Source organism: Wolffia australiana, chromosome 18 (genome assembly GCF_029677425.1).
Source record: "Wolffia australiana isolate 7733 chromosome 18, ASM2967742v1".
Lineage (NCBI taxonomy): Eukaryota > Viridiplantae > Streptophyta > Magnoliopsida > Alismatales > Araceae > Wolffia > Wolffia australiana.
The window spans coordinates 5,131,703-5,157,342 of record NC_135852.1 but is presented as its reverse complement, the minus strand read 5'-3'; the positions used below and the strand labels follow the sequence as shown (position 1 = coordinate 5,157,342).

Genomic DNA, 25,640 nt, shown 5'->3' with positions numbered 1-25,640 from the left:
GTGATCAAAGTTATGCTGCATGATGCTAGAATTTACCATGGCTATGCACCAAATGACTTTGACGTACAAGTGGCAGCACAAGGATTCGCTCCAGCCATTGTTACACTCCTCGCATAACCTCTCGAATGCCCATGGATTGTCTTGAAACTGACAATAAATTTACCCTTTCTAATCTCACACAAGATATAAGCTATATTGATTAGAAGGTAGATGCTCGACATAGACTGTTGTGCTGAATTAAACATTTATGTAAAACATTACATCAAGTTTTAAGGGGTAGTAGATTATAATAAGAGCAAACAATTTTTAGAGTTGTAGACATCATTTTGGAGTCTAGCAGAACGAATTAGGATAGCGAAAGTTAGCAGACATGTGAATAAAGGTAACATTTTTTAGACTAAGGGGAATAATTTTATAGATCAGCAGGGTGAGACAGGCTAGAAAGAACATGTAAATAAATAATATGATATTTCTTAGATTATATACTAACGTTGGATCCAAGTATAGTGAACCAGACAAAAGGAACGAGAGTGTACAAGTTTAAAGCCTAGAAAAGTGATTTGGAATAGAAGGAATCAGAATACATTCAATCAAATAAAGATGACATATTCGGTATTAACTGACTTAGTTTTGGAGTCAAGAAGTGAGTCATGATAGACACAAGGAGATTGTTGCATTTAATAAAGTTTTTAAAAATATTTGTAGGCCTCCTTTCAAACCCAACGAATCATATCATGCATATTAGTTTAAAACCATATATTTAAACATTAAGAAAAGTGATTAGGCCAGAAGAAATCAGAATGTGCCAAGTAATATAAAAGATGATATATTAAAGAACCGCTGACCCAAATTAGGAGCCATAAGCTAATTATCATAGTTTTCAGACCCATAGACCACATTTTTGGAGTTAAGATGGAATTTACATGATTAAGTTTTAAACACTGGGAGAGTGATTAGACCAGAAGAAATCAGACAAGCTTAATTAAGCAAAACTATGATATTTAAAGATTTGTTGACTTAATTCTGCTGCTCAGACTAGTGAGAAACGGCAAGTTGAATTAGACCTCGAGCCGTCTCCGTTTTCTTCTCCAGAATCGAAGAAATTCTCTCCTTTCCACACCGTAGCCGCGTTGATCAGTTACCCAATCGATCCCATCAAATCACAGAGAAAAACCCTTTTGATTTCTGTTTTCGATCGACGGAAACGAGCCCGGAGGAAGTATAACTGGTGATTGATCGGCTTGGAGTTGTGGAGGAATGTACAGATCGGGGACGGTGATGGCATGGAACGTGTTCAAGTTCTGTACTGCGCTGCGGGGTCTGGGCTCCATCATGATTCTTCTAGTGCTTGGGGTTGTCGGCGTCACGTATTACGCCGTTGTGATCACGGTTTACTGCCCCGCGATCTTCAACGGAGGTTTACAAGAGGCTGCAATTGCCCTCGGCGTCTTAGTTCTGTTCCATTTCCTGGTAATCGACGGGGATTAGTCGAGATCTTGCCGATTTAATTTGGGGAAATCAGTAGGAACCAGTGTATAGGCTATATTACTGATTTCTTTGACTTCATATTCACGAATTATAATTTTGTTTTTGAATTAGTCTCAGTAATCTTTTCGCTTTGCAATGTTGGATTGGATCTTTTGATACTGGTTTTCTCTGGCATTTTCTTGTTGGCGTAGAGTTGGTTCTTTTTTCGTTTTATTGTCTGCTTAAGTCTTATGAACTTAGATTATTTGTTTGATTTTTGCAGTTGATCATGCTTTTGTGGAGCTATTTTTCTGTTGTGCTGACTGATCCTGGCTCTGTTCCTTCCAACTGGAGGCCAGCTATGGATGAGGAAAGGGGTGATACCATTCCCTTGACAAATTCAGAGTATGGGAATCCGAATTTGACGACACAGCAGCCTCTTTCATTATCTGATGCTTTAAATTCAAGGTTGAGGTATTGTAGGAAGTGCAACCAAGTAAAGCCTCCTCGTTGTCACCATTGCTCCGTTTGTGAGTGCTGAAAATTTTGCCCAAGCTTATTTATTTACTCTTCTGTAGGTTGATCTTTGCGCTTATTTTTTTTATTTAGGTGGCCGATGTGTGCTGAAGATGGACCATCATTGTGTTTGGGTGGTCAATTGTGTTGGGGCCCTGAATTATAAATTTTTTCTTCTTTTCCTGGTACGCATTTTAAAATTTTTTTTTGATGCACCTCGTGTAGATTATACATGAATTTTAATGTTTTCTACCCACACTTTGTTAGTACTCTGATTTTCTTATTGGGCAGCCAGTTGAGTTAATTTCCGAGTTTGGTACTTCTGTTAGGATTTAGTATTCTCTCTGGTCATTATATTTGCTGTTACCTCAAGCTTATTCTCTGTTACCTCATGCTTCTGTAAGGATATTTTCTCACTTTTTTTTTAACTTTCTGCCTTTCTCTATTTCTATTACAGTAGCAACTATTTATTTTTTATGCGTTCAAGGATTACCCAAAAAACATTTAAAAAGTTTTCTTATGACTGGATCCTATGTGATAATGATAGGATTAGTTTGCCTATTTGGGCTAAACTACCTTATTTTGAACATGGGTGATTCAGGTTTTGCCCTAACCGTGTTTTAGGGTTTACCTGTATCTCATCTTCCCTTCATCAAATATTGGCTCGCTCCTCTGGAGATGTTATTTGGATCTTAAGTCCAAATGAGGTTTCTAACCTGAAGTTGAGCATCATATGAATTTTGTCGAGTTTCTGTTCGTTCTCTTCCATCAGAAGTGGGACAAGTAAGAATATCTTTTTAGTCTAAGTTTGTGACGTCACATTGTAAGTAAGATTCTATATCATGTTAAGCGGCGTTATAGCGGATAATGATTTTTCCAGCCATTTCACTTCACATTGTTAAATGTGATTGAATCTGGTGGCTGTCAATAACAAGTTTCAACATCTGTTCAGAAAGTAACATTTATGTGGGAATTAGAACTGTTGAAGAACAACATCCTGCGTAAAGATAAAAAGTGGCGTCCTTGCTATCAGCTATAGATTTTAGCACAATTGGTAAGCACTTGAATCCAACATGGTATCAGAGCCACACTGCATGCTTGGGCCATAAATAGAGCAGCGGCAGGTGTTGTGGGGGAGTTTTGAAGAGTAACATCCTGCTTAAAGATGAACAGTAGTACCCTTGTTGTCAGCTATAGCTGTTAGGACAGTGGGTAAGCACTAGAATCCAACAGGAACTTATCAGTTTTTTGTGCTGATAGGATTTCCAGAATGGGTAAAGTTTAGCAAAAAGACACTCTTTTGTCTTTTCCATTTTATTCATCCACTAATTTTACGTTCTTTTTACTCAAAGGGTCTTCGTTCAACATTTTCTAGATTTAGATTTTTCCACCGATGAAATCCCTTGACAAACACCTCGTATAGGAGTTTACAGGACCACCATTTGTCCAGACGTTCTTTAAAAAAGAACCATTTGTCCAGCCTTTAACCTTATGGCATGTCTTGGGTCATCTTTGTTTCTTATGTTCAAAATTGCCATTTGTGGCAAGTTTTAACCTTCTTGTGCCCTCTATTGGGAAGGGTTTTTGGGATTAAAAGAGAGAGCCAGAGAGAGATACAAAGAAAAAGAGTCAGACACCAAAATAGATGGAGTGATACAGATACAGAGACAGATAGAGACAGAAGTAGACAGATGGAAATATAGGTAGATAGAGATAACGAGAGACACAGAGATAGATACATAGAAGGGGGGGGGGAGAGATATATGTATATATATAGATGGATAGATAGACTGAGAGAGGGTGAGACGCAGAAAGAAGAGATGAGGTTAGATACGTAGGTACATAGAGGGAGAGCGAGAAAGACAGCGAGAGACAGAGGGAGACCTCACGGTATTCCTCATTCTTATCCTGGTTTCAGGACAGAACAAAAACCTTCTCTTTTCTGTTATGCCAACTTGTTGCTTTTTTCCTTGTGTGTTTCAAACTTCTTGATGAAAATTTGAAGAACGCTAATTCCTAACCCTCCATGCCTGTAGTTTTACACCTTCCTTGAGACAACTCTGGTGACTGTGTCGCTTTTGCCACAATTCATCGGATTCTTCAGTGATGATGAGCTTCCTGGATCGCCGGGAGCCCTTGCCACCACATTCCTTGCATTCGGTCAGTTTCTCAAAATTTAAATAAAATGCAAAATTCCACAATTTTGGTATTTGCTAAATTGGCCATGTGATTAATTTGTTATATCCATTGTCCTTGATCTCATAGTCCTGAACATGGCGTTTGCGGTGAGCGTGCTTGGGTTTCTGATCATGCACGTCTCCCTGGTTTCTGGAAACACCACCACAATTGAGGCTTATGAGAAGAAGACTACCCCAAAATGGCGTTACGATCTTGGTAGAAAGAAGAACTTTGAGCAGGTTTGTGCGCCACCACCCTTTAAGTGTGAAATTGTCTTATTTGATATAATTTATTCATAACCTTCTTAAAAATGTAGGTCTTTGGGACGGATAAGGCCTTCTGGTTTATCCCCAGATACTCAGAAGAAGACGTTAGAAGGATCCCTGCTCTTCAGGGCCTTGAATACCCATCCAAGCCAGACCTGGATTCTCAAGATTTCTGAGGAAATCAGATTTTTTTTAATTTCATTTTTTCTCTTCACATATGGTTGACTCAAACGCTGCTGGATGAGGAAAAGTCACAGTATTACAGCTGCTCGGATGTGTAAGCTACCACCATGATCAAGAAGATAGTTGTAGGGCTGAGAGTCCAAAGATGGTGGGTTTAAACCCAGCACCCAGATGTAATACCTTCCTCTTGGATGAGTTTGAAGCTTGCTCTGGGGGAGTCTTACAAGTGGGACTTCTAATGAAAATTACAGTACTGCAGAATGAAAATGAGTTTCTTGTAGGAGCCTATCTCTCTTTCTCTCTCACTCTCTTTCTCTCTCTTTCTCATTTTCTCTCTCCCTCTCTCTCATTCTCTCTCTCCTGCCCCCTCTCTCCTCTCTCTCTTCTTCTCTCTCTCCCTCTTTTTTCTCTCTCTCTCTCCCTCTTTTCTCTCTCTCTCTCTCCTCTCCCTCCCTTCCTGCCTTCCTCTCCATCTCTCTCTAATAACATGCAAATTATTGGGTTCTTTCTATACACTTTGCATATTTTATGCATTATAATAACTATATATGTGTGTTATCAAGCTCAAAATGATTAAATCTATATTTTAGAGTGAAATTCTGATTTTCGTGGATTTAATGGTATGTTAAAACATTATATTCTTAAGTAAATGATTTTTTTAATTTGGAGTATACTTTTATGATTTTTTGACATTATAATTATAGAGGCACTAATTTTCTAAGTTGGAATATATACTCTGAATTAAAGCCCTGATTGGTAAACTTAACAATCAGGGTTTTCATTGATAAACTCAAAAATTAGGGCTTTATTTCCTTGTTCCTGTTTTTGAGTTTGGATCAGAAGCAATATAAGCATGTACTAGCTTAAGCAAACTTAGCAAGCGATGAGTACAGATAATTAAGGATTTAACATTCTTTAAATTGTGATTAGTGAGATGAGATGACATACATATAGAATACGGGTTGAGAGACTATAAAATTTAAGGCGAGAGAGTGATAACATTAGTATGATTATAGTAGATAGTGATAATTAGAAGAACAATTGACAGCGATAACGAGGGTAAGATATAAGAAAGTAAAAACACGTGAGCAATGTGATGAAAAGAACTAGCAGTGTTAGGGTGATGACCAGTAAAGATGATGAGGAGACAGTGACATGCAAGACCTGATTGAATGTGCAACGACGAGAAGTTATGGTAGAATAGAATGATGCAAGTAATCCAAGCTACCAATGATGTCAAGAAGAAATAATGTAAGACAATGATACTTACCATATATCCCTACGTTCTACTAGGATCTCAGCAATTTACAAGTGCAGGTAAGCTCCCCCCTCTTCTTTGTACATTTTATTACACACCTCAGACACCACAAAAAAGCTCGAGGGATCTTCAAAATTCACAAGCTTTCAATCGGCCCACAAATGTAAGAGGCAAGTTTAACGATGAACTTGAAAAATATACACACATCTATTTACGTATCAGAGGCAAGGATGAAAAGTGGTGGAGAAGACAGAGCCACCCTCAAAATTTTAGCTCACTTATAGATTGTCATATATGAAGCTTTGAAGTTGGAGAAATAATGGACATCCATTTTTTATCTCTTCTCGATGTCAATGGTGTCACTTACTCATTTTCCATTATCAGTCAGAATCGTTAATAATACTTTATTTTATGATTGGTGTGATTGCCTTGTCTTCCATAGTTGGTTGTTTTGAGAGTGCCATGTTGGGTTTAGTGCCTTGGTTCGTCCACGAAAAAACACGTTCCATGGAAGCGTGTCGATCGATTCACAATCGATCTTTAAAACAAAATATTAAGTGTAACTTCTTAGGAACTTATTCCACCCTTGACATGCTCACCTTGAGATAATTCCGAAGCCGTTCACGTGTCCGGCCTCTAAAAGTATCCACGCCATCTCTCTGCGCTTGGATCTCCATCTCTTCCTCTTCAACTCTTCTTGGAGACACTATCCTTGAATGAGTGGAGAAGAGAGTGGACAAAGGGAAAGCTCTCAAAGGAGGCTTGCATGAATGCTTAAAATGAGACCCCTTTTCCTCTTTATATTTCACTTAAGGTTTTTCTCAAAAACCCTACAAAGTAAAATATATCCACCAATACCCTTACGACCTTGTGCGTTCAACCCTCTAGGCCCATGTATCATTATAGTTAATAACTTTAGTGGCCCAATAATATTTATTGATCAATCTTATGAATTAATTATATCAACATATAGATTAATTAAATAAGGATCAATTTAAGTTTCCAGCCCGTGGGGTGCCAAGCTACACCTCGTGCTCTAGAAGATACTGAGTAGTCTCAAACTCTCTCATGGAACCTTTACCATAATCGGTTACCGTTTATATATAATCCATCATCCGTGCGAGACTCTTGAATGACTTAGGGCATGGTTTATCGTCAAACCCTAATCCGTCATTCGATTAATACTGATGCGTAACGGGGATCATTGGAGAACGCCTTCTTCGATATCCTCACTACCCTGGCCAGGGATGTTTATGCATCGTCTTCCTCGATCAATCTCCTCTTATAATGAGGGCGGATGATCCCATCTTGACCACTCAATCTCCGTAAGCTTCTTACTACATCTAATCTATAACTTATTAGAATCCCATGATTAAAGGCTCGTAAGTCATGGTCAAAATGTAGTCGTCCACTCACGAGATCTCCTTGGTGTCTCAGGTCAGTGGATCACTTATACAACCGCGACTTGAATCAACTTGATTGCCATTTAGGTATGATATCATTCAGGGATTCATACGGATCAATTCAGTGAACTCTTTCTCCAAAGAACACCCACTATCTGTCCTTAGTGTCGCCACCCTAATAGCCACAAGATCAGTTATACTTATCATATAAGTAGGATCAGTTAGTGCTATTCTATCAGGATAATTTGATGTCCGTCTTCGACTATCCATTGAATAGGAATATTTAGAATACATGTTTAAAGAATAGTGATCACTATATTATGATCTCATCATAATTCACTGAGTCATTGCACGTATTCATGGACTTCATTATAAACATCACACAGAATAATAATGAACGCAAATATTTTATTCAATAAACTTAAATAAACATGGTAGTGTGATTGGCTTGATGACCACATAATATCCATCATGCCACATGTCCCTGCATACGGACTAAAAGACAAACATGACCTTTTATTTTTAAATGTCACACTAAAGGGTTTCATTTCTCTTAAACAAAAATAAAAGCCTTCCAATCATTTTGTACTATGGAGATGCATCCCTGCAGGCAGCATCAAACTTTTTTGTCTTTTGTGCCTCTTATATTAATCTATCTTCTAACACGCTGATGTGTGTAAGTGACAACTTTTAAGGAATGGCGTGGCCGCATGGATTCACAATATACGTCATACATGTCTTCCTTTTCTAGCAATAAGATTCTGCCACATATTCACACCATCTTTTTTAGACTTTTCAGCTTTGAGAAATGCATCAAAAGATATTTATTACGTTCTCAATCTTCTTCCACATTTATTGCTATTTAAATGAGTTCTTTTTTTAGTCTTCCGCATTTTCTACACAAATGTGTCTGCTAATGGTTATCCGTTAAGGAATCTTAGATTAGTGACACCATAACAGTACCTTATCATAATGATTGTATGTGCTAATAAATACCAAAGATTGAATCGAATGATGACACGTGTCGGGCACAATTTTAAGACTGTAAATTTATCATTAATCTTCATAAATATTTCTTAATTCATAAAATATAATAAATATATATAAATATTCAAACTTAAAAATTATATATATATAAATAATGTCAAACTATTCACATAAAATATATTATGCAGAAGAATATTAATTTATTTAAGAACCTGATGTTAGAAAAATCCTTGAAACACTTTGTAGACAACTGGTAGGCTAAATATTTTTTAAATACGTGTTATGAGGTAGAGTATGGACGAGATCAGCAGGAAGCCAGCAAACAAAATTTTTAGGAATTAATTTCTAGTCATGGCTCATCAGGCCATGCACTTCATTTATTTATTTCAATACAGCCGACATTATCTGAGATACTAATAGATTAGTCCCATACATATCAAATAATGCAGAAATACGAAAGCCGGTATAATGACTAAACCATATTCAATTTGATTTTTTTTAGAAAACCTATCCTGTGCCAGCTTAGATTTGTCAACTCAAGGTATATCTTTAGTGCCTAGAGATCAAGTGCTGCTTTGCCTCTCCTAGAGCTCTAGGTGTAGTGCCTAGGGCGGAACCCTTTAACAGAGCATCAAGTGTTGTCCACTCCCTTTTGGCTAATGATGATGTGGGTAGTTGCATTAAAATGTTATGACATTAATTGTTTGACTGGTTGTGGCACCTTAGAGTTATTTCTTTATTGTATTTTGCAGTGACTTCTTGAAGCAAAAGATACACAAAAAGGACAAATATTTATTCCTCCTTGCCCTTCTCCAATTCTCTTCTTTGTCTTCATAACGTGAAACTCTAAAACACTAAAGAAAACAACGATTCACTTATATGCTTAACTTGAAGGGTCAAGAATTACAAGAGAAACTGCTGACAACTAAAGAGATTTGTGATTCTTTTGAAATGATAAAATTTTGTGAATAAGATGTGAATTATGACAAGTTAGTGGACACGTGACTCTAAAATATGCATCTTAGTGGAGACATAAAATTGACCTTGATTGTTCCTACGGAATTTTGATTTGTCAACCCACAACCTAGGACACTCTATACATATTTCAGTGGTCGATATTGATTTTGCCTTGGGATAGACTGTACTGATCATGCATTTGACATTGACCATTCCAGATGATTATGTCAATAAAGATTAAACTAAAACATTTATCATTTTTAACAATTCTATAAACTCGATTCTTAATGCTTTAGTGTCTTACATGTTATTTGTACATTTATCATTCTTAATGCTTTTGCTGCCCATTATTGGTACATTTACCTGATCATCTTTTTAAGAAATCATCAACCAAACACAACACATTGTGAAAAGCCACTGCGTCTCGATACACACATTCTCGAATTTTTATACAAAATACAGTAGAAAGGGGTTTTTTTCTGGATAAAGATGGCAATAATCTTTAAAATGCCACAATTCATCTAAAATTCAATTAACCAGGATAATCTCAACTATTTTAAAATGTGAACCAAGCACTCCCCATGGGCGATACAAGCAACTGTAATATGCTACACCACTAAAGAAATATATGCTAATGTCTTACAAAATAATAAACTGGTCATTTATTCTCCTAAAAGTGTCTATATCACTTTTCTATGCATTCACAAAACAAATCACAAACAAATGTGAAAATGCTAAATCACTACAAACCTTAATAAGAAATAACATATTTTTCTTAAAATGAATCAGAAAGGCCATGTATTAAACCTCAAAAAATTCGAAAGCATCGTAGCCACAAAATTAGGAGAATTTCCTTATTTTTTACGTGTCATCTTCTCTCTATTTGTCTATCGCGCTCTCTCTACATTGCAGCTCCAATGGCGGAATCTCCTCGCCTTCGATAGATTGCTCGAATTCAGGGCTCGACATGGCGGGAACGACGATCCTACGAAGTGTTCATATGCTCGGAAGACTCTTCGGATTCAATCCGTCGCTCAGAGTGGTTCAAGTCCCGGTAAGCGTCGTCAGAGTGCGTTGTGCGGCGACAAATTCTGGCGATGGCGCGGGTAAGGTGTCTGCGCGGCTCGCAGAGATGCAGAAGATCTTGATGGAAGCTGAGGAGCGGTCTTTGTCCGCCGGGTCTGAACCCACCCCGAAGATCACCATAGGTTGTTTCGACGTCGAGGAATTGGGAAAGACTGGCATTGTGAATCTTATTCTCATTTCTCTTGTTTAATTTTTCTATCTAATGGCTGTTGATCGTTGTTTTCTGCATGATCATTGTCTATTTCGTCTGTTTTCTATTAAAGAACCATTTTTTTCCTTCATTTTCTCCGTGACTACTGTCATTTAAGCCCATTTCGTCTAGTTCGTTGGTTTCTTCATGATAACTATCATTGAATTTCGTTTCGTCTTTTTCTTATATTCGATCTAATACCTTTTTTTCGTTGTTTTCGTCGTGATAAATATCTTTAGAGTAATTTTGTTTGTTTTTTTTTTTAAGAGTAATTTCGTTTGTATTTTTTAAATTTTCGATCATGTGATTGAAAGTTCCGTTTTGCAGATCATGTAACTGTTGGTTTTGCGAGGAGTGGCGGTCCAGGTGGCCAGAACGTTAACAAAGGTTTGTCTAGAATTTATCGATATAGTTGTTATAAACAAGTCAGACACAAAACTTTCGATATTTCCATTGAAAATTTATAATTGAACACAAAGCTTTTGAAAATAGTTAGGTTCAAAATATCATGTCGTGGTAAATTTATTTGGCCCGGCGAATTTGAACAGGAGGATTTGTAACGTGGTTCATGGATTATGCAATTTCCTTTGCTACTTATCGTCTCATGTTTTCTAAGGGGAAAATCTTGTTAGCTATTGGGTTTTTATTTTCTTTCAACGCAAAAAAGGGAAAAGGACTGGGTTTATATCTAGTGGGGTTTACGGTTTCTTATAAAGTTTTTGGCTTTCAATCTTGCAGTTAACACGAAGGTCGATATGCGCTTCAATGTGAAGAATGCTTTTTGGTTGAGTGACAGAATTAGAGAAAGGATATTGCTCATGGTATGATTGCTTTAGATTCTCATCAATTTCTTTTAAATTTACTCATTGTCTATACTCGAAACTTCTGTTTTTTCTTTATTCATTAATTCTTTTCTTTACCGATGGTAGAAACGCCCTCTTGTCGACCCCACTCATTTTAGTTCATCGACGTGCAGTGCAAGTCTAATTTCTCCAAAAAATTACTGTAATTGTTTCTTTAATGATAATCGTTTATAGTGTTGATAGACATAGACAGCTCTGCATTTTTAAAAGATATTTGAAACAAGTCAAATATACAATTTTCTCTTTATTGGCTCTTTTCAGTATTTGATCATTAATTTCTTATCTTGGTTTACATTCAAAGCAGCAGGATTTTCAAGTTTTTATCTCCCTCATTTTTCCCTGTCAAATAAGCCAATGGATTTATTTTTGCCTTTTGATCTAATTTTCTTTCTATTCACAGGAAAAGAACCGAATTAATAGAGATGGAGAGATTGTGATATCCTCAACGAAAACCAGGACGCAGAAGTACCATCTTTTGCATTTTATTATTTTGAGTACCCACTACGAAGCATTTTATAATATTTTTTTATTTTTTACCCGCAGGGGCAATATTGAAGATGCCCTGGAAAAACTCCAGGTATAATAGCCTCCGACGATAAAATTTATTGCTTCTTCTTCAACTAAAATTGATTTAAATTTTTTTCCCATTGGTGGAAAATTTATACCTCACAGGCAATCATCGATGCTGCGGCATATGTTCCCCCTCCTCCTTCCGAAGAACAGAAGAAAAGGATCACAAAATTGTACGCACCTCATTTTCAAAAACCTTCTTATTGCCTATTCTTAATTCATCGTTGCATCTCTAATTCTTAAAGATACTGCTTAATATCATCGTTTCAATCATTTATCGATTAGGGCGAATGCGGCAGAGCACAAACGGCTGCAGAATAAGAAAGCTCTCTCTCAGAAGAAGGCTATAAGGCGCACCAAAGATAGTTGGGATTAAATATTCAGGTCTTTTGTAGTCAATTAACTGGAACATTTTTTATCATTTTAATCAATTATAAGTGTTGAAACACAACATTCTGCTGTAAGAGGAAAAGTAGTGCCCTTGTTATCAGCTATAGCTTTTAGCACAGTTGGCAAGCGCTTGAATCTAACAATAAGGTCTGTATTTGACGACAAACTCTGACTTCAGTTTGGGTTGATCACTGCTTTGGGGTGATCTTCCCTCTTTTTCTTCAAAAAAAGAAAAAAAAATCGCACTTCAGTAAAGTCTCTGATGATAAACTGTTACCCACGCAACCAGCAATTTGACATAATTTTATCTATTTTTTTGAGTCACTGCATGTATTTTCTTCCTTAATTACTCTTCAAAGCACAATCTGCAAGAGTAGCTTCATAAAACTTTATGAACTTCCAAGGAAAAGACGAAACCCAATATTTCTTTGTTCAAAATTCAGATATGAGATTTAATTAATACTAACAGGCTGACAGCTCACAGTCCAGTCCCGTACCGTCCCGTCCGCTTCCGTCCAATTTACAGTTCTGTCCGGTTCCGTCCCGTTCAGAGCGGTTACGTCCCGTCCCGTTCCGTCCCGCGCCCGTCTCGTTCCTTTTCGTTCCGTCCCGTTCCGTCCGTGTACACGTGGCAGGAGAGAGAAATTGAATTTATATTTATAAATCTCTTCGTCTTGTCTGTTATGATGCGGGAGAGTTCATCTCGATTTGAGGTCCACTCTTCGTTCTTGATCTGCAAGTCGTCTCTCCGATCCTTCTCGTTAATCGGCGATCGAAGACTAGTTCTATACGCCTTGTGTTGAAATCTTGGAAGATTTGGTGCGGTGCTTCGTCCATTTTTCTTTAATCGCAGTGACTGGAGTGGAAGGAGGTGAGGGAATCAACCTCAGGAGAAGGATCGGCTTCGGTGCCGTGATCGGAAACAATTTCAGGTTCCGGGGAAGGACCGGCGGTTTGAAATTCGGAGGAGGGATGAAAGGCGCCAATTCGGCGCCCGGGGATTATGTCTACTTCAGATCTCAGGTTCCGCTTCACAAGATTTCGGTAAGCTTTCGAGTCACTGGATCGTTATTTAGCAATGGAGCGTCGGGATCTGAATTATGAAGATTTGTGTTTTTTGGTTTGTGCTATAGTATTAGTGTCGCTTTCTCACGTCACTGTTTGATTTTCTTATGATCGCTGAGTTTGAGGTAACCTTAGAGCGGTTTTCCTTCATACTGCGCACGGAAAAGGCCGAATTTCCTTTTCTTAGAAGGCTGAGTTCACGAGCCGCAAGATTGGAGTGTGATTTGACGTATCGGAATGGCTTTTAGATTTGACATCGTCAAGCTAATTGACGAGAACGTCAATCGTCAGATGTTTTGAATCGATTCCTGTGTTAGCGTGGCACTTATCATTCTCGTTTTGGTCGAGGGAATGATGAAAGATGTTCAGTATGATTACTTTGCTCCGGAATATTTCGACTGTGTTAACAGTTTCGTACAAGTGTATTAGAACAACACACCATCATCGTGGGATTTTATCGGATTCAATCGTTAAAATTATAATGCTTTAATGGAGAATAGGGCTACTCATAAGTGTTTGTTAATACACATAAAGCCCTACTAGGCATTAAATCATTCTAATCTTAACTGTTGTCATCACAAGTGACGTTTGAATGAAGCCAATAAAGCTCCACAAAGTCGCAAAGATGATGTGTGTTCTCTTATTTGATGTTAATATGCATTGGGGAACCTCGTCTACCCAAAACTGCTTGACAAATTCCGCATGATTGTAAGTTTGTGAGCCATTAATGTCAACTATTAGTATCTGCTAGGTTTTAACATCTTTGACTTGCTTGAAATCCTTTATCGCCATTAATGTTATTCTCAGTAGTAGTCTGATCATGAACATCCTGCAGAGCCAAGTATGATTTACTGTACTTCCCATATTTTTTCAAAGTATGATTTTTTTACTGTGCTCCCCATATCTCTTTTCTCTTCTTTGTTAAACGCATGCCCACCATAGGAAATCCTCTAATTTAACCAATTTATGATCTCTAGGAAAGAAGACTTCCCTTTCCTTTGCTGCTTTCAGATCTTTCTCGATCCTAATTTTCCTTCTTTAACTATTTACTGTCCTATTCTAATCATAACTTTCCAGGTCGGATCAAGACAATGGCGATATTATGATTTTGGTCCAAAGTCAGTGCCTCCGCTTGTTTGCATCCCTGGATTAGCAGGAACTGCTGATATTTACTACAAACAGATATTGTCCCTCTCCGTGAAGGTAGTTCACGATTTCAACATGTGGTTCCTCTCCAGCTTAACTTCAATGTTTGAGTATAGCATATTTATCAGCAAATGGTTATGAGCTGGCCGTGGAAATTATATTTCTAAACTTTTCATTTTGTTTTTTAACTCAAGGTATCCAATCCATTCAAATATTGGAGGTTGAAAAAAATACGACTGAATAACAAACTTGATTGCGCTTATCTTGTGGACCTATAGAATTTCTCCTAGAGAATATGCAAAGATCAGTTCTTGTTTGGTTAGATTTCTTATAGTTGTCCTATCTTCAGTTTTTCAAGTTATATGATTTGAAGATTATGAACAAGTGAGAGCCTGATAGATTTTTTTTTAATTTTTTTGAACAATAAAGAAGATCACCCAGCTTGGTGATCCTCCGTACACGTGGACGTGGAGGGGTGTAGGCCAAAAAACATATGGCCCATCATGCCCCCCATACCCTCCACCTCAGCCAGGACCAAACCAACATAATACAAGCCTCTCCACATCATTAGTAGCCCTTTCCACCGACATTGCCGCTCCCTTGAATAAGACCTCGTTGCGGTGGGACCATATCGCCCAAAGCACCGCGAATCTCTGCCCCCGCTCCTTGTCAAACCCATGTTGGCGCCGTGGCAGTGTGGCCTATAAGACCGAGCTCGACGTAATCTCTGCTAGCCCCTGGCTAGCCCATAGCGCCCGAGCAAGCCGACATTGGAAAAAAAGATGCTCACACTCCTCTTCCTCCTCCGTACACAAAAGGCATAATGATGGTTCAGCCGGAAAAAACCTTCGACGTCTCACGCGGGTCATTGTCCGCTTCCTGGCGAGCATCCAGGCAAACACCCTAACCTTTAAAGGTATCCTTTGCCTCCAAATTGAGCGACATGCCCCTAAGATGATTGGGTCTTCATTGTGGTGTGTTCTCAACCTCTGGTATACTCCTCAACTGGAGAACGGGCCTGATGTCCACACCCATCCATCTGTCATCCCCTCCATTGGCCTCCAGTTGCTCAGTGTTTGCTGAAGGCTTAGGAAATCCTCCACCTGCTGATTAGATAAGATGGCGGCAAAAGTTGGACACCACACACCATCCCAACACTCATCCACCAACGCTTGCCGATGACGGGCTAGGGCATACAGGCGAGGGAACAGGTTACGGAATCGTCCATGCGACGTCCAATTATCCATCCAAAACCTAAAGCCGGCACCATCCCCCAATTGGGCCCAGAAAGACTCCCTGACCAAGGGAAGCACCTTCCTCATCCCTCTCCAAAAAGCCGACTCCCCCCTCACCTTGTCCATCAAATTCTCCCAACCCAAATTGGAGCCGTATCTGTCCCTCACTACATCTTTAATCAAGTCATCCTCCGGTCCCACGATCCATCTAACCCATTTCGTCAGTAGAGCCACATTCAGTGTATCTATGTCAGGTACTCCCAAGTCCACCTTGTTTAGTTGACGTGCATATGTCATTCCATGAAACCAGCGCCATGCCACGCCCTCCCCCTGCATTTGCTCCCTTCCAAAAGAATCTCCGCATGATTCCGAACATGCGTTTCTTAACACCCACCGGAATTTTAAACAAGGATAGATAAAAGGTTGGTATTGCTGATAATACAGATCGCAATAACACAAGTCTTCCCCCTCGCGACAGCTCTCTCTGTTTCCATCCCTCTAAGCGTCTCTCCACCTTCTCCACCACTGGTTGCCAATCTGCTTTTTGTAGGTTACCGACAGATAGGGGTAGCCCTAGGTATCTCATAGGCAATGATCCCACTGGCGTTTCATTCGCACTGGCACACTGGGTCTCCACCTCCGGCGATAGACCAAAACCCACAAATTCTGATTTTCCTCTATTGATGTGCAGTCCCGAACAATCCGCGAACACCTGCAGGAGTGCCGCCAAATTTTTTGCCTCCTCTACCGATCCCTCGATAAAGAACAGTGTATCATCGGCATACTGTAACAAAGGGATGCCCAATGGTTGGCTCGGCATCTGGAACCCTCTAATACAACCCCTTCCACATACCAAGGATGTACTTATGGCTAGTACATCAGCTGCCAAAACAAAAAGCATCGGTGCTAGTGGGCACCCTTGTCTGATCCCTCTCTGCGGTCTAATCCACTCCCCTTCTGGGTGTCCATTTACCAACACCGCAAACGATTGAGACGTCACGCATCGCTTCACCCATTTGATCCATTCCTCCGGGAAACCCCTCGTTCGTAGCGCTGCCCATAGGAATCACCAATCCAAAGCGTCATATGCCTTCGCAAAATCTACCTTCCACATGAACCCCTTGGTCCCATTCTTATTCCACAAAGCAATAATCTCCCCTGACAAGACTGCACAGACAACCAGCTGTCTCCCCGGGACAAAAGCAGACTGAAACGGACCAACCAAGTCCCCAAGCACCCCTTGTAATCGATTAGCCAGTACCTTTGCAACTATAAGATATATAGAATTGGATAAAAATATGGGCCGGTAGTCGCCTACATTTTCTGCCCCTTGCCGCTCCGGTAGTAAAAATAGGAAGGATTTATTTATCCTTTCCATATTTGCTTGAGGGTTTCTGAGCTCCCCCAATGTGGCCATCACATCCTCTTTGACCTCATTCCAGAACTCCTTGTAGAAAAACACCGGTATGCCGCCTGGTCCCGGGGTGCCTTCGCCATTCAATCCTACCATAGCTGCCTGAACCTCCACCATATCAAAAGGCCACACCAACTCTTCTCTCTGACCGTGAGTTAACTGAGACGCCCCTTGGCCTGTCCAACTCCATCTGTTCGGACTCCCCGGCCGTGACATCGAACGAAAGTGCTCCGCCATTGCTCGACCCACTGCCTGCGTCCTGGTAAAACTCTGTGATCTGACCGTCACTGATAGAATCTGATTCACCCTCCGTCGTCCATTAGCTACAAGGTGGAAAAACCTCGTGTTGGCGTCCCCCTCCTTTAACCAGAGCTGCCGGGACCTTTGTGTCCAATCCATTTCCTCCTTCCTATCTTCCTCTGCCACCACACATCTTCCTCTTTCGTTCCTGAATCTCCTCAACCATTAATGTCCGACTGTCCTCCACCTCATCCAGTTCTCTAATCCTTGTGAGGGCCTTGATTCTCACTCTACATCTCGCCTCCCTTATCCTCCTTCTATAGCTTTTCAAGTGATCTCTCAGCCCATCTATGCGTCTTGCCACTCTACTCGCCCTCGGCTCCTGCTCCTAATGTGTCCGCCATATATCCTTTACCTCCTCTCTGAACCCCCCTTCTCGTAGCCATGACTTGTCAATCTTAAAATATGTGGTCCGCCCATGGCCCTCATGAGACTGCCACATGATCGGTGTGTGGTCCGATATAGGTCTAGACAAGGCTCGTACATCTGCCCCCGGGAACCTCTCCATCAACTCCATTGAGCATAGGAACCTATCCAGTCGAGACTTATATGCCGCTCTCTCCGAACTCCTCCATGTGTAGCGACAATCAATTGGCCCCATCTCCTGCAAACCTGCTGCCGCCAAGAAAGCCCAGAACTCCTCCGACCCCTGGTCACGCCCCCCCACCCCCTCCATTTGGCCTATCATTGGTCTCTAGCGTCACATTGAAATCCCCCCCAAACAACAATGGCATCCCTCGAAACTTATCCACAAGTTCCGCTATCTCCAACCATAGCCCCTCCCTCAGGCTGGCGTTCACTGGTCCATAAACTGAAGCTATGACCACCCCCAGACCATCACTTCTTGTCAACCTTGCGGCCGCCGTAAATTGACCACGCCACGCCTCCTCCTTCTTAAAGATCACCTCGTTCCAAGCAATCACCACGCCCCTGATCGCCCACTTGCATTCACCGAAATGAAACCCTCCAGCAAACTCCCTCCAACCCCACGCCATTCCCCTACTCCACAGTCTTCCAACATCGTCTCCTGCAAGCACACCACCATGGCACCCCACTCCCTTAAGTATTTGCCCACAATCCCCCTCCTCTTGGCATCCCGGAGCCCCCGCACATTCCATGATATGCATCTCATGGAACCTGGCACAAACCCCTCCCGTCCTTTAGAGTCTCCGCGAAGCCTCCGAGCACACCCACAGTGCTGTCTCGTGTCGCATCGTCAACCTCGTCCGCCACCGCCTCCCTCTCCTGCTCGAGTGTCTCCTCGGTCACAATCTCCTCCATTGCCATGCTTCTCGATTTGTTTGCTTTCCTCTCCGTCTTGTCGCGCCTTGTCTTTCTCACTCTTACGACCATCCAATCTCGGGGGAAATGCATCTTCCCACCTTTCCCAACCTCCAGCCATATCTTCGCTCTGTCGACGTTCTTGATATAAAGTTGCTGCCTCTCATAACCAATGCAACGACCCAATAAGTCTCCCTTCAATAAGCGCCTCCCTCTTGGCAATCGCAGTGTGCCCTTTCTCCTGGCCCCTTTCTGCTCGGTCGCTCCCAAGCTATGTGTCTCCATCATGCCATCACTTGCATTCACATCCTCTGATACCCACGAGCTCCCCTCTTCATTATTCCCCTTTGCCACCACCGTCTTGGTTCCTGCCTCCGTCTTCCTTCAATAATCGCCTCCCTCTTGGCAATCACAGTGTGCCCTTTCTCCTGGCCCCTTTCTGCTCGGTCGCTCCCAAGCTATGTGTCTCCATCATGCCATCACTTGCATTCACATCCTCTGATACCCACAAGTTCCCCTCTTCATTATTCCCCTTTGCCACCACCGTCTTGGTTCCTGCCTCCGTCTTCCACCACGCCTTCGCCAATCCTCGCATCCAGCGCCATCTCCCCTTCCCTTGGAGACAAACTCTCTCACCTACCGCCTCCGACCGCCTCATTCCGGGGCTCATGACCCTCTATATCAGGTGGGGCTGGTGGTTGACGCTCCAGTACTCTTACATTATATGTGCCCTTATGACCCTGAAGCAGGACCCGCGCTGATGCCACCGCATCCTCCTTCACCTCCACATCCAACACTGCCAGATCTGGGTCACCCGACTCTAGGCCCGACGTAACAACCCCTCGCAGCCTCCCAAAAGATCGGACTAATGCTTCCATATTCCGGGCGGATCGATAAGCGGCTGGTACCCCCATAACATCAATATTAGCCGGCCTCGACGCTCTATCCCTGACCTTTCCGGTCCAGATGATGCGCTGCCATTTGATTCTTGCTTCACCAATCACCTGTCTCCACCCACACACTGCGATGCATTCAGTCGCCGGAACTTCTCGGACCAATATCTCTCCCGTCTCCAGTTTCTTTACCTCCGACCCCTTTATCTCCGGGAATTTCCTCACCAATGCCTCTTGTACTTCCTCCTCTCTCACTTCACCTGCTTCAATCTTCCCAACAATGCACGCGGCCTGGATAAGACTCACCCGCCTCGCATTCAGTACCTCCTTTGTCTTTCTATGGTCGGTGGCCGCGTCTGGGCATTGCGCTTGTCGATGTCCCACCCCCCGACATCGCCTACAAACGAGCGAATTTCGACAATCACGTGCATGATGCCCCCACCCCAGACACCTGAAGCATTTTTTCCACGTCTCTCGACCCCTCTCCTCCACCGCCTCATTCCTCCTTCGCCATGGCTGTCCACGATCATTTCCATGCTCCTCCCATCCTGACCACCTTCCCCCGTGCTTTCTCACCTCCGTCCACCCCTTCTCTTGCCCAGGCATGTCTATCTTGCCCTTCTTTGAACCTCCTTGCGCAGAGTTTGGTGACCCTGCGAGCTCTGCACCACCCTCTTCTGTGTGGACCTCCTCCGATGTCCCGAGAGCCTCTCCGACGATTCTCCTCTTCAAACGTCCCGGTCCTCTCCTCCTCCAAACGATCTTCCTCCAGCGATCCTCCTCCGACGCCCCTTCTCCCAGTGAGAGCCTTATAGATTCTTCCATCAATAAATGAAGAAATGCTCCAGACTGAATTCCGTATTCTAGAATTCAACCAATGTAACGATGATTCAGACATAAGTAGTAATATCCAACGAATAATTCCAGAGTCAGTGAAGAATGACAGAACACAAGCACTGAGATAGTAAGAAAAGGAGTAGAGAAGCTGGCCGGATTTAAGCCCTCTATCCCCGAGCTGGAGGATCTCTGCTCCCACTGAAAACGCAACGACTTCTTGAAATAATTCTCGATTGCCTTATGAGTCCCCTCTTTCTTTATTTATAACTCAGCTTCGAAACTTCAGTTAGATGCCGAACGTGCTGCTCCCATGGTACGTGTAGAGTTCAAAGTCCCTTCGATGCCTCTTAGTTCTCTGATAGGTCCTGATGGGGGCTCTATCATTATCCTCCCAAGGGATTCCTAAAATTATGTCACAACTGCCCAGTGGGAAAGGAATAAAATTCTGCTCGAAGGTGAGTCCTTGGAAAGTTATAGGGACATTAAGACAAATCTCTTTGGTTTGTTTGCAAAATCCGTCACCCAGAGCAATGCTGAATTTATGGTAAGGATGAATAAGAATATTGAGCTTTTGGATCACCCTCCATCAATAAGAATCCTTACTCGGTGGTCAAAAAGAATTCCCCATAGCCTGAAAGACCCATGCTTGGGGTTTGTAAATGGTTTAGTCCCTTGGATGGACATGAACTCTCCGCAGATCAGGGGCGCTTCATCCAGCTGCATTAAATCTTCCTCAGTAATTGGTTGGTCTTCTTCCTCTGTCTTCTTGGAGCATGTAGATGCTTAAATTCTTTTGGCATCAATGACCAGGAGTGTACCTTTCATTACAGTTATAACATAGGCCCTTTTCCTTTCTTTGTAGAAACTCCTCCGTTGATAACCGGGTAATCTTCTTCTTGCTTCCCCTTTGTGGTATTTCAGTTCTGTCTGGATTTTGAGCTATCTGGGGTTGTTGATTTTGATATTGGCCTTCCCCTCTATTTGTGTGGTATGCTCTCTGATTGTTATTGTGGATGACCTTAGGAGGAGTTGTAGTTACTTGAGCTTGACGATCCTGTTCCTCCAAGATAGCTAGATTGCTCTTGGCTTCATAGAGTAGTCCATGGTTTCTTGAATGCCAGAGGGTCTATATTTGTTCAGCTCTACCCTGACCTCAGGTTTCAACCCCCTGAGATATGCAGTTTCTTGAACATCAGACGGTATGTGAGAGAGAAAAGCCGTCAGATCTTCAAATTCTGATCTATATTCTGATACTGTGCCAGTCTGTTTGAGATTCATAAGTTGAGTACACAATGATCTTGCAGAAAAATTATACCTTCTTTCGAAGTGCTGGTGAAACACCAGCCAATGATCAAATCTGAAGTTCTCCTATGTGTATATAAACCATCCTTGTGCTGGCCCTTCCATGTGCAATGAAACCAATTGTAACTTCTCTTCATCTGTCAGTCTGTTGATCTTGAAAAATATTTCTACACAGTTTAGCCACATTTGTGCATTTGATCCATTAAAATAAGGTAAACTACCCTTGCGAAATAAAACTTTCTGTTCTGAAGATGAATCTTGATTCATCTGTACATGGCCTTACCTTGGCGTATCCCTTTGGATAGTTCTTGCTGAGGTAGAAGGATTAACTTCTAACTTGGAATTCGTGGCATGAAGCTGCTGAAGAATACCGGATAATATTTCGGCTGGGACTGAGATATACCGGAAAGTATTTGGAATAAACCTCGGCTCCCTCCCGATCAGAACGGAGCTCTGATACCATACTGATACACCAATGTAGTATCAACGAATTATTTCCAATAGAAATCCAAGAATTCACGAATATCCACCCCAATGCGAATCTGATCTCAGTTTGGAAGAAAGGATAGAGAATGAAACTGGAATCAGACAATCGGACGGCTCCTTCCTCTCCATGGTAGAGCTCCTTCCTCTCCGTCGTAGCTCCCTCTCCAGATCGGCGGCGTCGGTCCGCTTCTCTGGTCCTCAGGCAGCGTAACAGTCGCTGGCCTATGTTCAAGAAAATAGCTTGATACCTCATCAGGTTATATGATTTGAAGATTATCAACAAGTGAGAGACCTCTCAGAACTTCCAAAAAGTGTCGTTCCATAGTACATGTTAAAGAAGATAATTTACGTAGTATCTTGTTTTCTCCTATTATTTCAAAAAAAAATCTTGTTTTCTCTTATTTCGTCAAAGCTCTAAGTGACAATAATTCAGAAAGATTTTAGGTTGAAATACAGATATTTTTCTCTACTTATGAAAGTTCTTTGACATCTTATGTCTCCAGTTATGACTGCTATTTCAGGCTGACAAATGACTGCTTTTTTATTTATCTCATGAAATCCTCTTCAGGGATATCGGGTCGTTTCGGTTGACATTCCTCGCGTCTGGAATCATCACGAATGGATGCAAGCATTTGAGAAATTTTTGGACGCAATCAACGTACACCATGTAAGAATTTCAGACATGAAGCCATATTATAACTTTGATTATCATGTATTAAAAAATCATTGATAATCATTTTTGTATTCGTTGCAGGTTCACCTGTACGGCACTTCTCTTGGAGGTTTTCTAGCTCAAATTTTTGCTCAGCTTCGTCCTAGACGTGTGAAATCTCTAGTTCTCTCAAATTCTTTCCTGGACTCAAAAAGTTTTTCAGCCGCCATGCCTTGGTCTCCATTGTAAGTATGCTTTGCTCCTACTTATGATTGACAATCTTTCTAGAGTGATGACTCCCTTCATTTACGTTCACGGACAACAAAATTTCGCTCATTTTTGAACTTATATATGTGAGCTTATAATGTTTTGTCACACGTGTGAGTTGTTTCTGAGTTCGTAATGAGATGAGCCGTTATATCATTTAGGTTTTCTAAGATTCATGGCATGTAATTAAAATAATTTTTTTCCCTTGCCATTTTTCCCTCAATCTGCTGAATGATGCGATGGCAAGTGGCCAATGTCTGGAATCATGATCTGCCCACAGTTTGATCTTTTTGTTTTCCTTAGATTTTCATACACAATTTGCCTTTTGCTCTTTAAGTTGATTTCTCATGTTGTGACGTACGTTATAATCCATAATCGTTAACTTTGACCATTCTTGTAATATTCCACTAAAGAGCAGTGGCCCTTGACATATGGCTGTTTTTTTCTAAATATGCCTGAATTATTCATCATGTTTTGTGTCTACCTTGCAGTGTTAGTTGGACACCGTCCTTTCTTTTAAAGCGATACGTCTTGTCAGGGATTCATGATGGTCCGCATGAACCATTTATTGCGGATTCTGTTGACTTTGTGGTCGGTCAGGTTGGTCAAAGCTCTTCTAGTCTTTATGCGGCTTCTTCATTCTTTCTCTATTAATTTTCAATTTATGTAGTACTTTTTATTATATTTTTTCTTCTCTTCTTTGGATTACTTCACCAGACGCCACTGATCAACAGAGTTCTCGCATTTGATTGTATTTTACTTCCTTAACAGCTCCTCAGCTTCTTTGGAACAGATTGAGAGTCTGTCAAGGGAGGATTTATCCTCTAGGCTGATGCTGAACGCTGAACCTGCATCAGTCGGTTCTCTTTTACTCTCAGACTCGGCCATCACTTTGATGGACGTAAGTAATAAACCTTTCATTAAGGAATAGTGTACTTGCTGATTTGGATGAATATATTTTCTGATACTTTTTTTCAAAAATATAGCAAATAATTTTTCCCTTTGAAAATAGCAATTCTTTGGATTTTTTTCCCATGTTTTTGTTTCCCTGTTACAGTTTTGCAATTTAAAAAAAACGTGGAAGATCTAAGATATCTTACTCTTCCAGACGAACGACTGCTGTGCGGTGCCACAGATGTTGAAAGATCAAGTTTATGAACGATATCCGGGGGCCAAGCGGGCCTTCCTCAAGTCAGGCGGTGATTTCCCTTTCCTCTCTCGGCCAGATGAGGTCAACCTTTATCTCCAGGTACCTGATATTATCCTATACCCCCAAGAGTATCTTCGGCATGTTAGCACATTAGGGGCAGTTCAGCCATTTAGTGGTTTAGGTTAGTTTGCTCCTTTCCCTCTAAATACTTGTAACACCCACTTTCTTAGGCGCACAATCTAGAATCAAGGTAAGATCGCCTTTTTGGCTCATCGTCGTGTCCCTCTCCATCTTGGTCCCATTCCCTGGTCTACATCTGTTATTTCCAAAAAGGATCAGCTCTCATCTCCTCAACTCTACTGAGATTGAAACCTTTGGAAACTGTGGCAGCTGCATCTGAGGCGGGTCGGCGTCAAGCCCAAGCTAGACTCCGCCCAAGGCACCTCTGGTCAGACCAGAGATGAATCTAGCAGCCACTCGATAGAAGGCGCAGGGCTCACTTCTCTCCAGGAAGAATTGGATCAAACTCTTGGTTGATTCAACGCGGTTAATTGATCCGTTGTTCTGCTGCTTCAGGTCAGCCTTTTGTTCTCCCATTGCTAGATTGTGACCGGTCAGGGAGGACGTTAATCAATATTAGATCATGACAGGAAAAAGTTTTTCTGCCTGATTTACTCCTGTTTTTGGTGTTCTTCCAGGTTCATGAAGATCGTTGAAATGTGTGTCGTCAGTTTTCTTCCCGTTTAGGGTACGCCTCTCACGCTTTAGGGCTCTATTTTGTCATTTTTTAAATTCGGGTATTTTTTTTGTAAATATTCGCACAGTTTATTCGACGTGATTTAATTTAGTCTATTTATTTATTTATATATATTCCCCGTTGGCCCTGTACTCTTATTCGGTTTCTCAAACAGTGCACTGCTTCCATTGAGATCAATCATAGAGTAAAATCAATTTCAGAGGGAAAATGATTTACTTTTGGTGGCACACTTCTTAGTATTGATACGTGGTACATTGGGTGTCATCCAAATAAGCAATTTAACAGTCAACCTACTGGTTTCCAACAACATTACTGCGTAGCAGTCAAGAAAATAATAAGAAAAGTGACAATTACTTATTTCTGACACTCCCTCTCTAGTTGAGAATGGATTTAGTTTAGCCCAAGCTTGGATCTTTGGAGTTTGAATTGCAACTTCTTATGCACGTTCATCAACAGTTCTACACATTACTGAGAGGACTAGATGTTGGGCGAGCATATCATCCTACTCTCTAGCTTTTATTTTATGCAATGCCAGTCTATT

At 41.3% G+C, this 25,640-nt stretch overlaps 3 protein-coding genes across 4 annotated transcripts; all 3 read left to right on the top strand.

Annotated features, from left to right (window-relative positions):
• Window positions 1-1,045: 1,045 nt before the first annotated feature.
• Window positions 1,046-4,890, top strand: LOC144714926 (putative protein S-acyltransferase 14). 2 transcript variants are annotated; one of them, XM_078589737.1, is made up of 7 exons: window positions 1,046-1,470; window positions 1,751-1,872; window positions 1,936-1,997; window positions 2,077-2,168; window positions 4,020-4,143; window positions 4,249-4,400; window positions 4,478-4,890. In XM_078589737.1, the coding sequence occupies exons 1-7, from the start codon at window positions 1,258-1,260 to the stop codon at window positions 4,601-4,603; spliced, it is 891 nt and encodes a 296-aa protein (XP_078445863.1). In that variant the 5' UTR covers window positions 1,046-1,257; the 3' UTR covers window positions 4,604-4,890. The 2 variants fall into 2 exon arrangements, with proteins under 2 accessions (XP_078445863.1, XP_078445862.1); XM_078589736.1 differs by having other exon boundaries at window positions 1,751-1,997.
• Window positions 4,891-10,092: 5,202 nt separating this feature from the next.
• On the top strand, window positions 10,093-12,375 carry LOC144714927 (Class I peptide chain release factor). Its single transcript, XM_078589738.1, has 7 exons — window positions 10,093-10,423; window positions 10,819-10,878; window positions 11,230-11,312; window positions 11,755-11,819; window positions 11,898-11,931; window positions 12,027-12,097; window positions 12,210-12,375. Exons 1-7 carry the CDS (start codon window positions 10,183-10,185, stop codon window positions 12,298-12,300), a joined length of 645 nt encoding a protein of 214 aa, XP_078445864.1. The 5' UTR covers window positions 10,093-10,182; the 3' UTR covers window positions 12,301-12,375.
• Window positions 12,376-12,995: 620 nt separating this feature from the next.
• Window positions 12,996-25,226, top strand: LOC144715255 (alpha/beta-Hydrolases superfamily protein). Its single transcript, XM_078590190.1, has 9 exons — window positions 12,996-13,358; window positions 14,457-14,582; window positions 22,842-22,940; window positions 23,028-23,170; window positions 23,684-23,792; window positions 23,986-24,093; window positions 24,301-24,441; window positions 24,733-24,918; window positions 25,041-25,226. Exons 1-8 carry the CDS (start codon window positions 13,287-13,289, stop codon window positions 24,877-24,879), a joined length of 945 nt encoding a protein of 314 aa, XP_078446316.1. The 5' UTR covers window positions 12,996-13,286; the 3' UTR covers window positions 24,880-24,918; window positions 25,041-25,226.
• The last annotated feature ends 414 nt before the right edge of the window (window positions 25,227-25,640 follow it).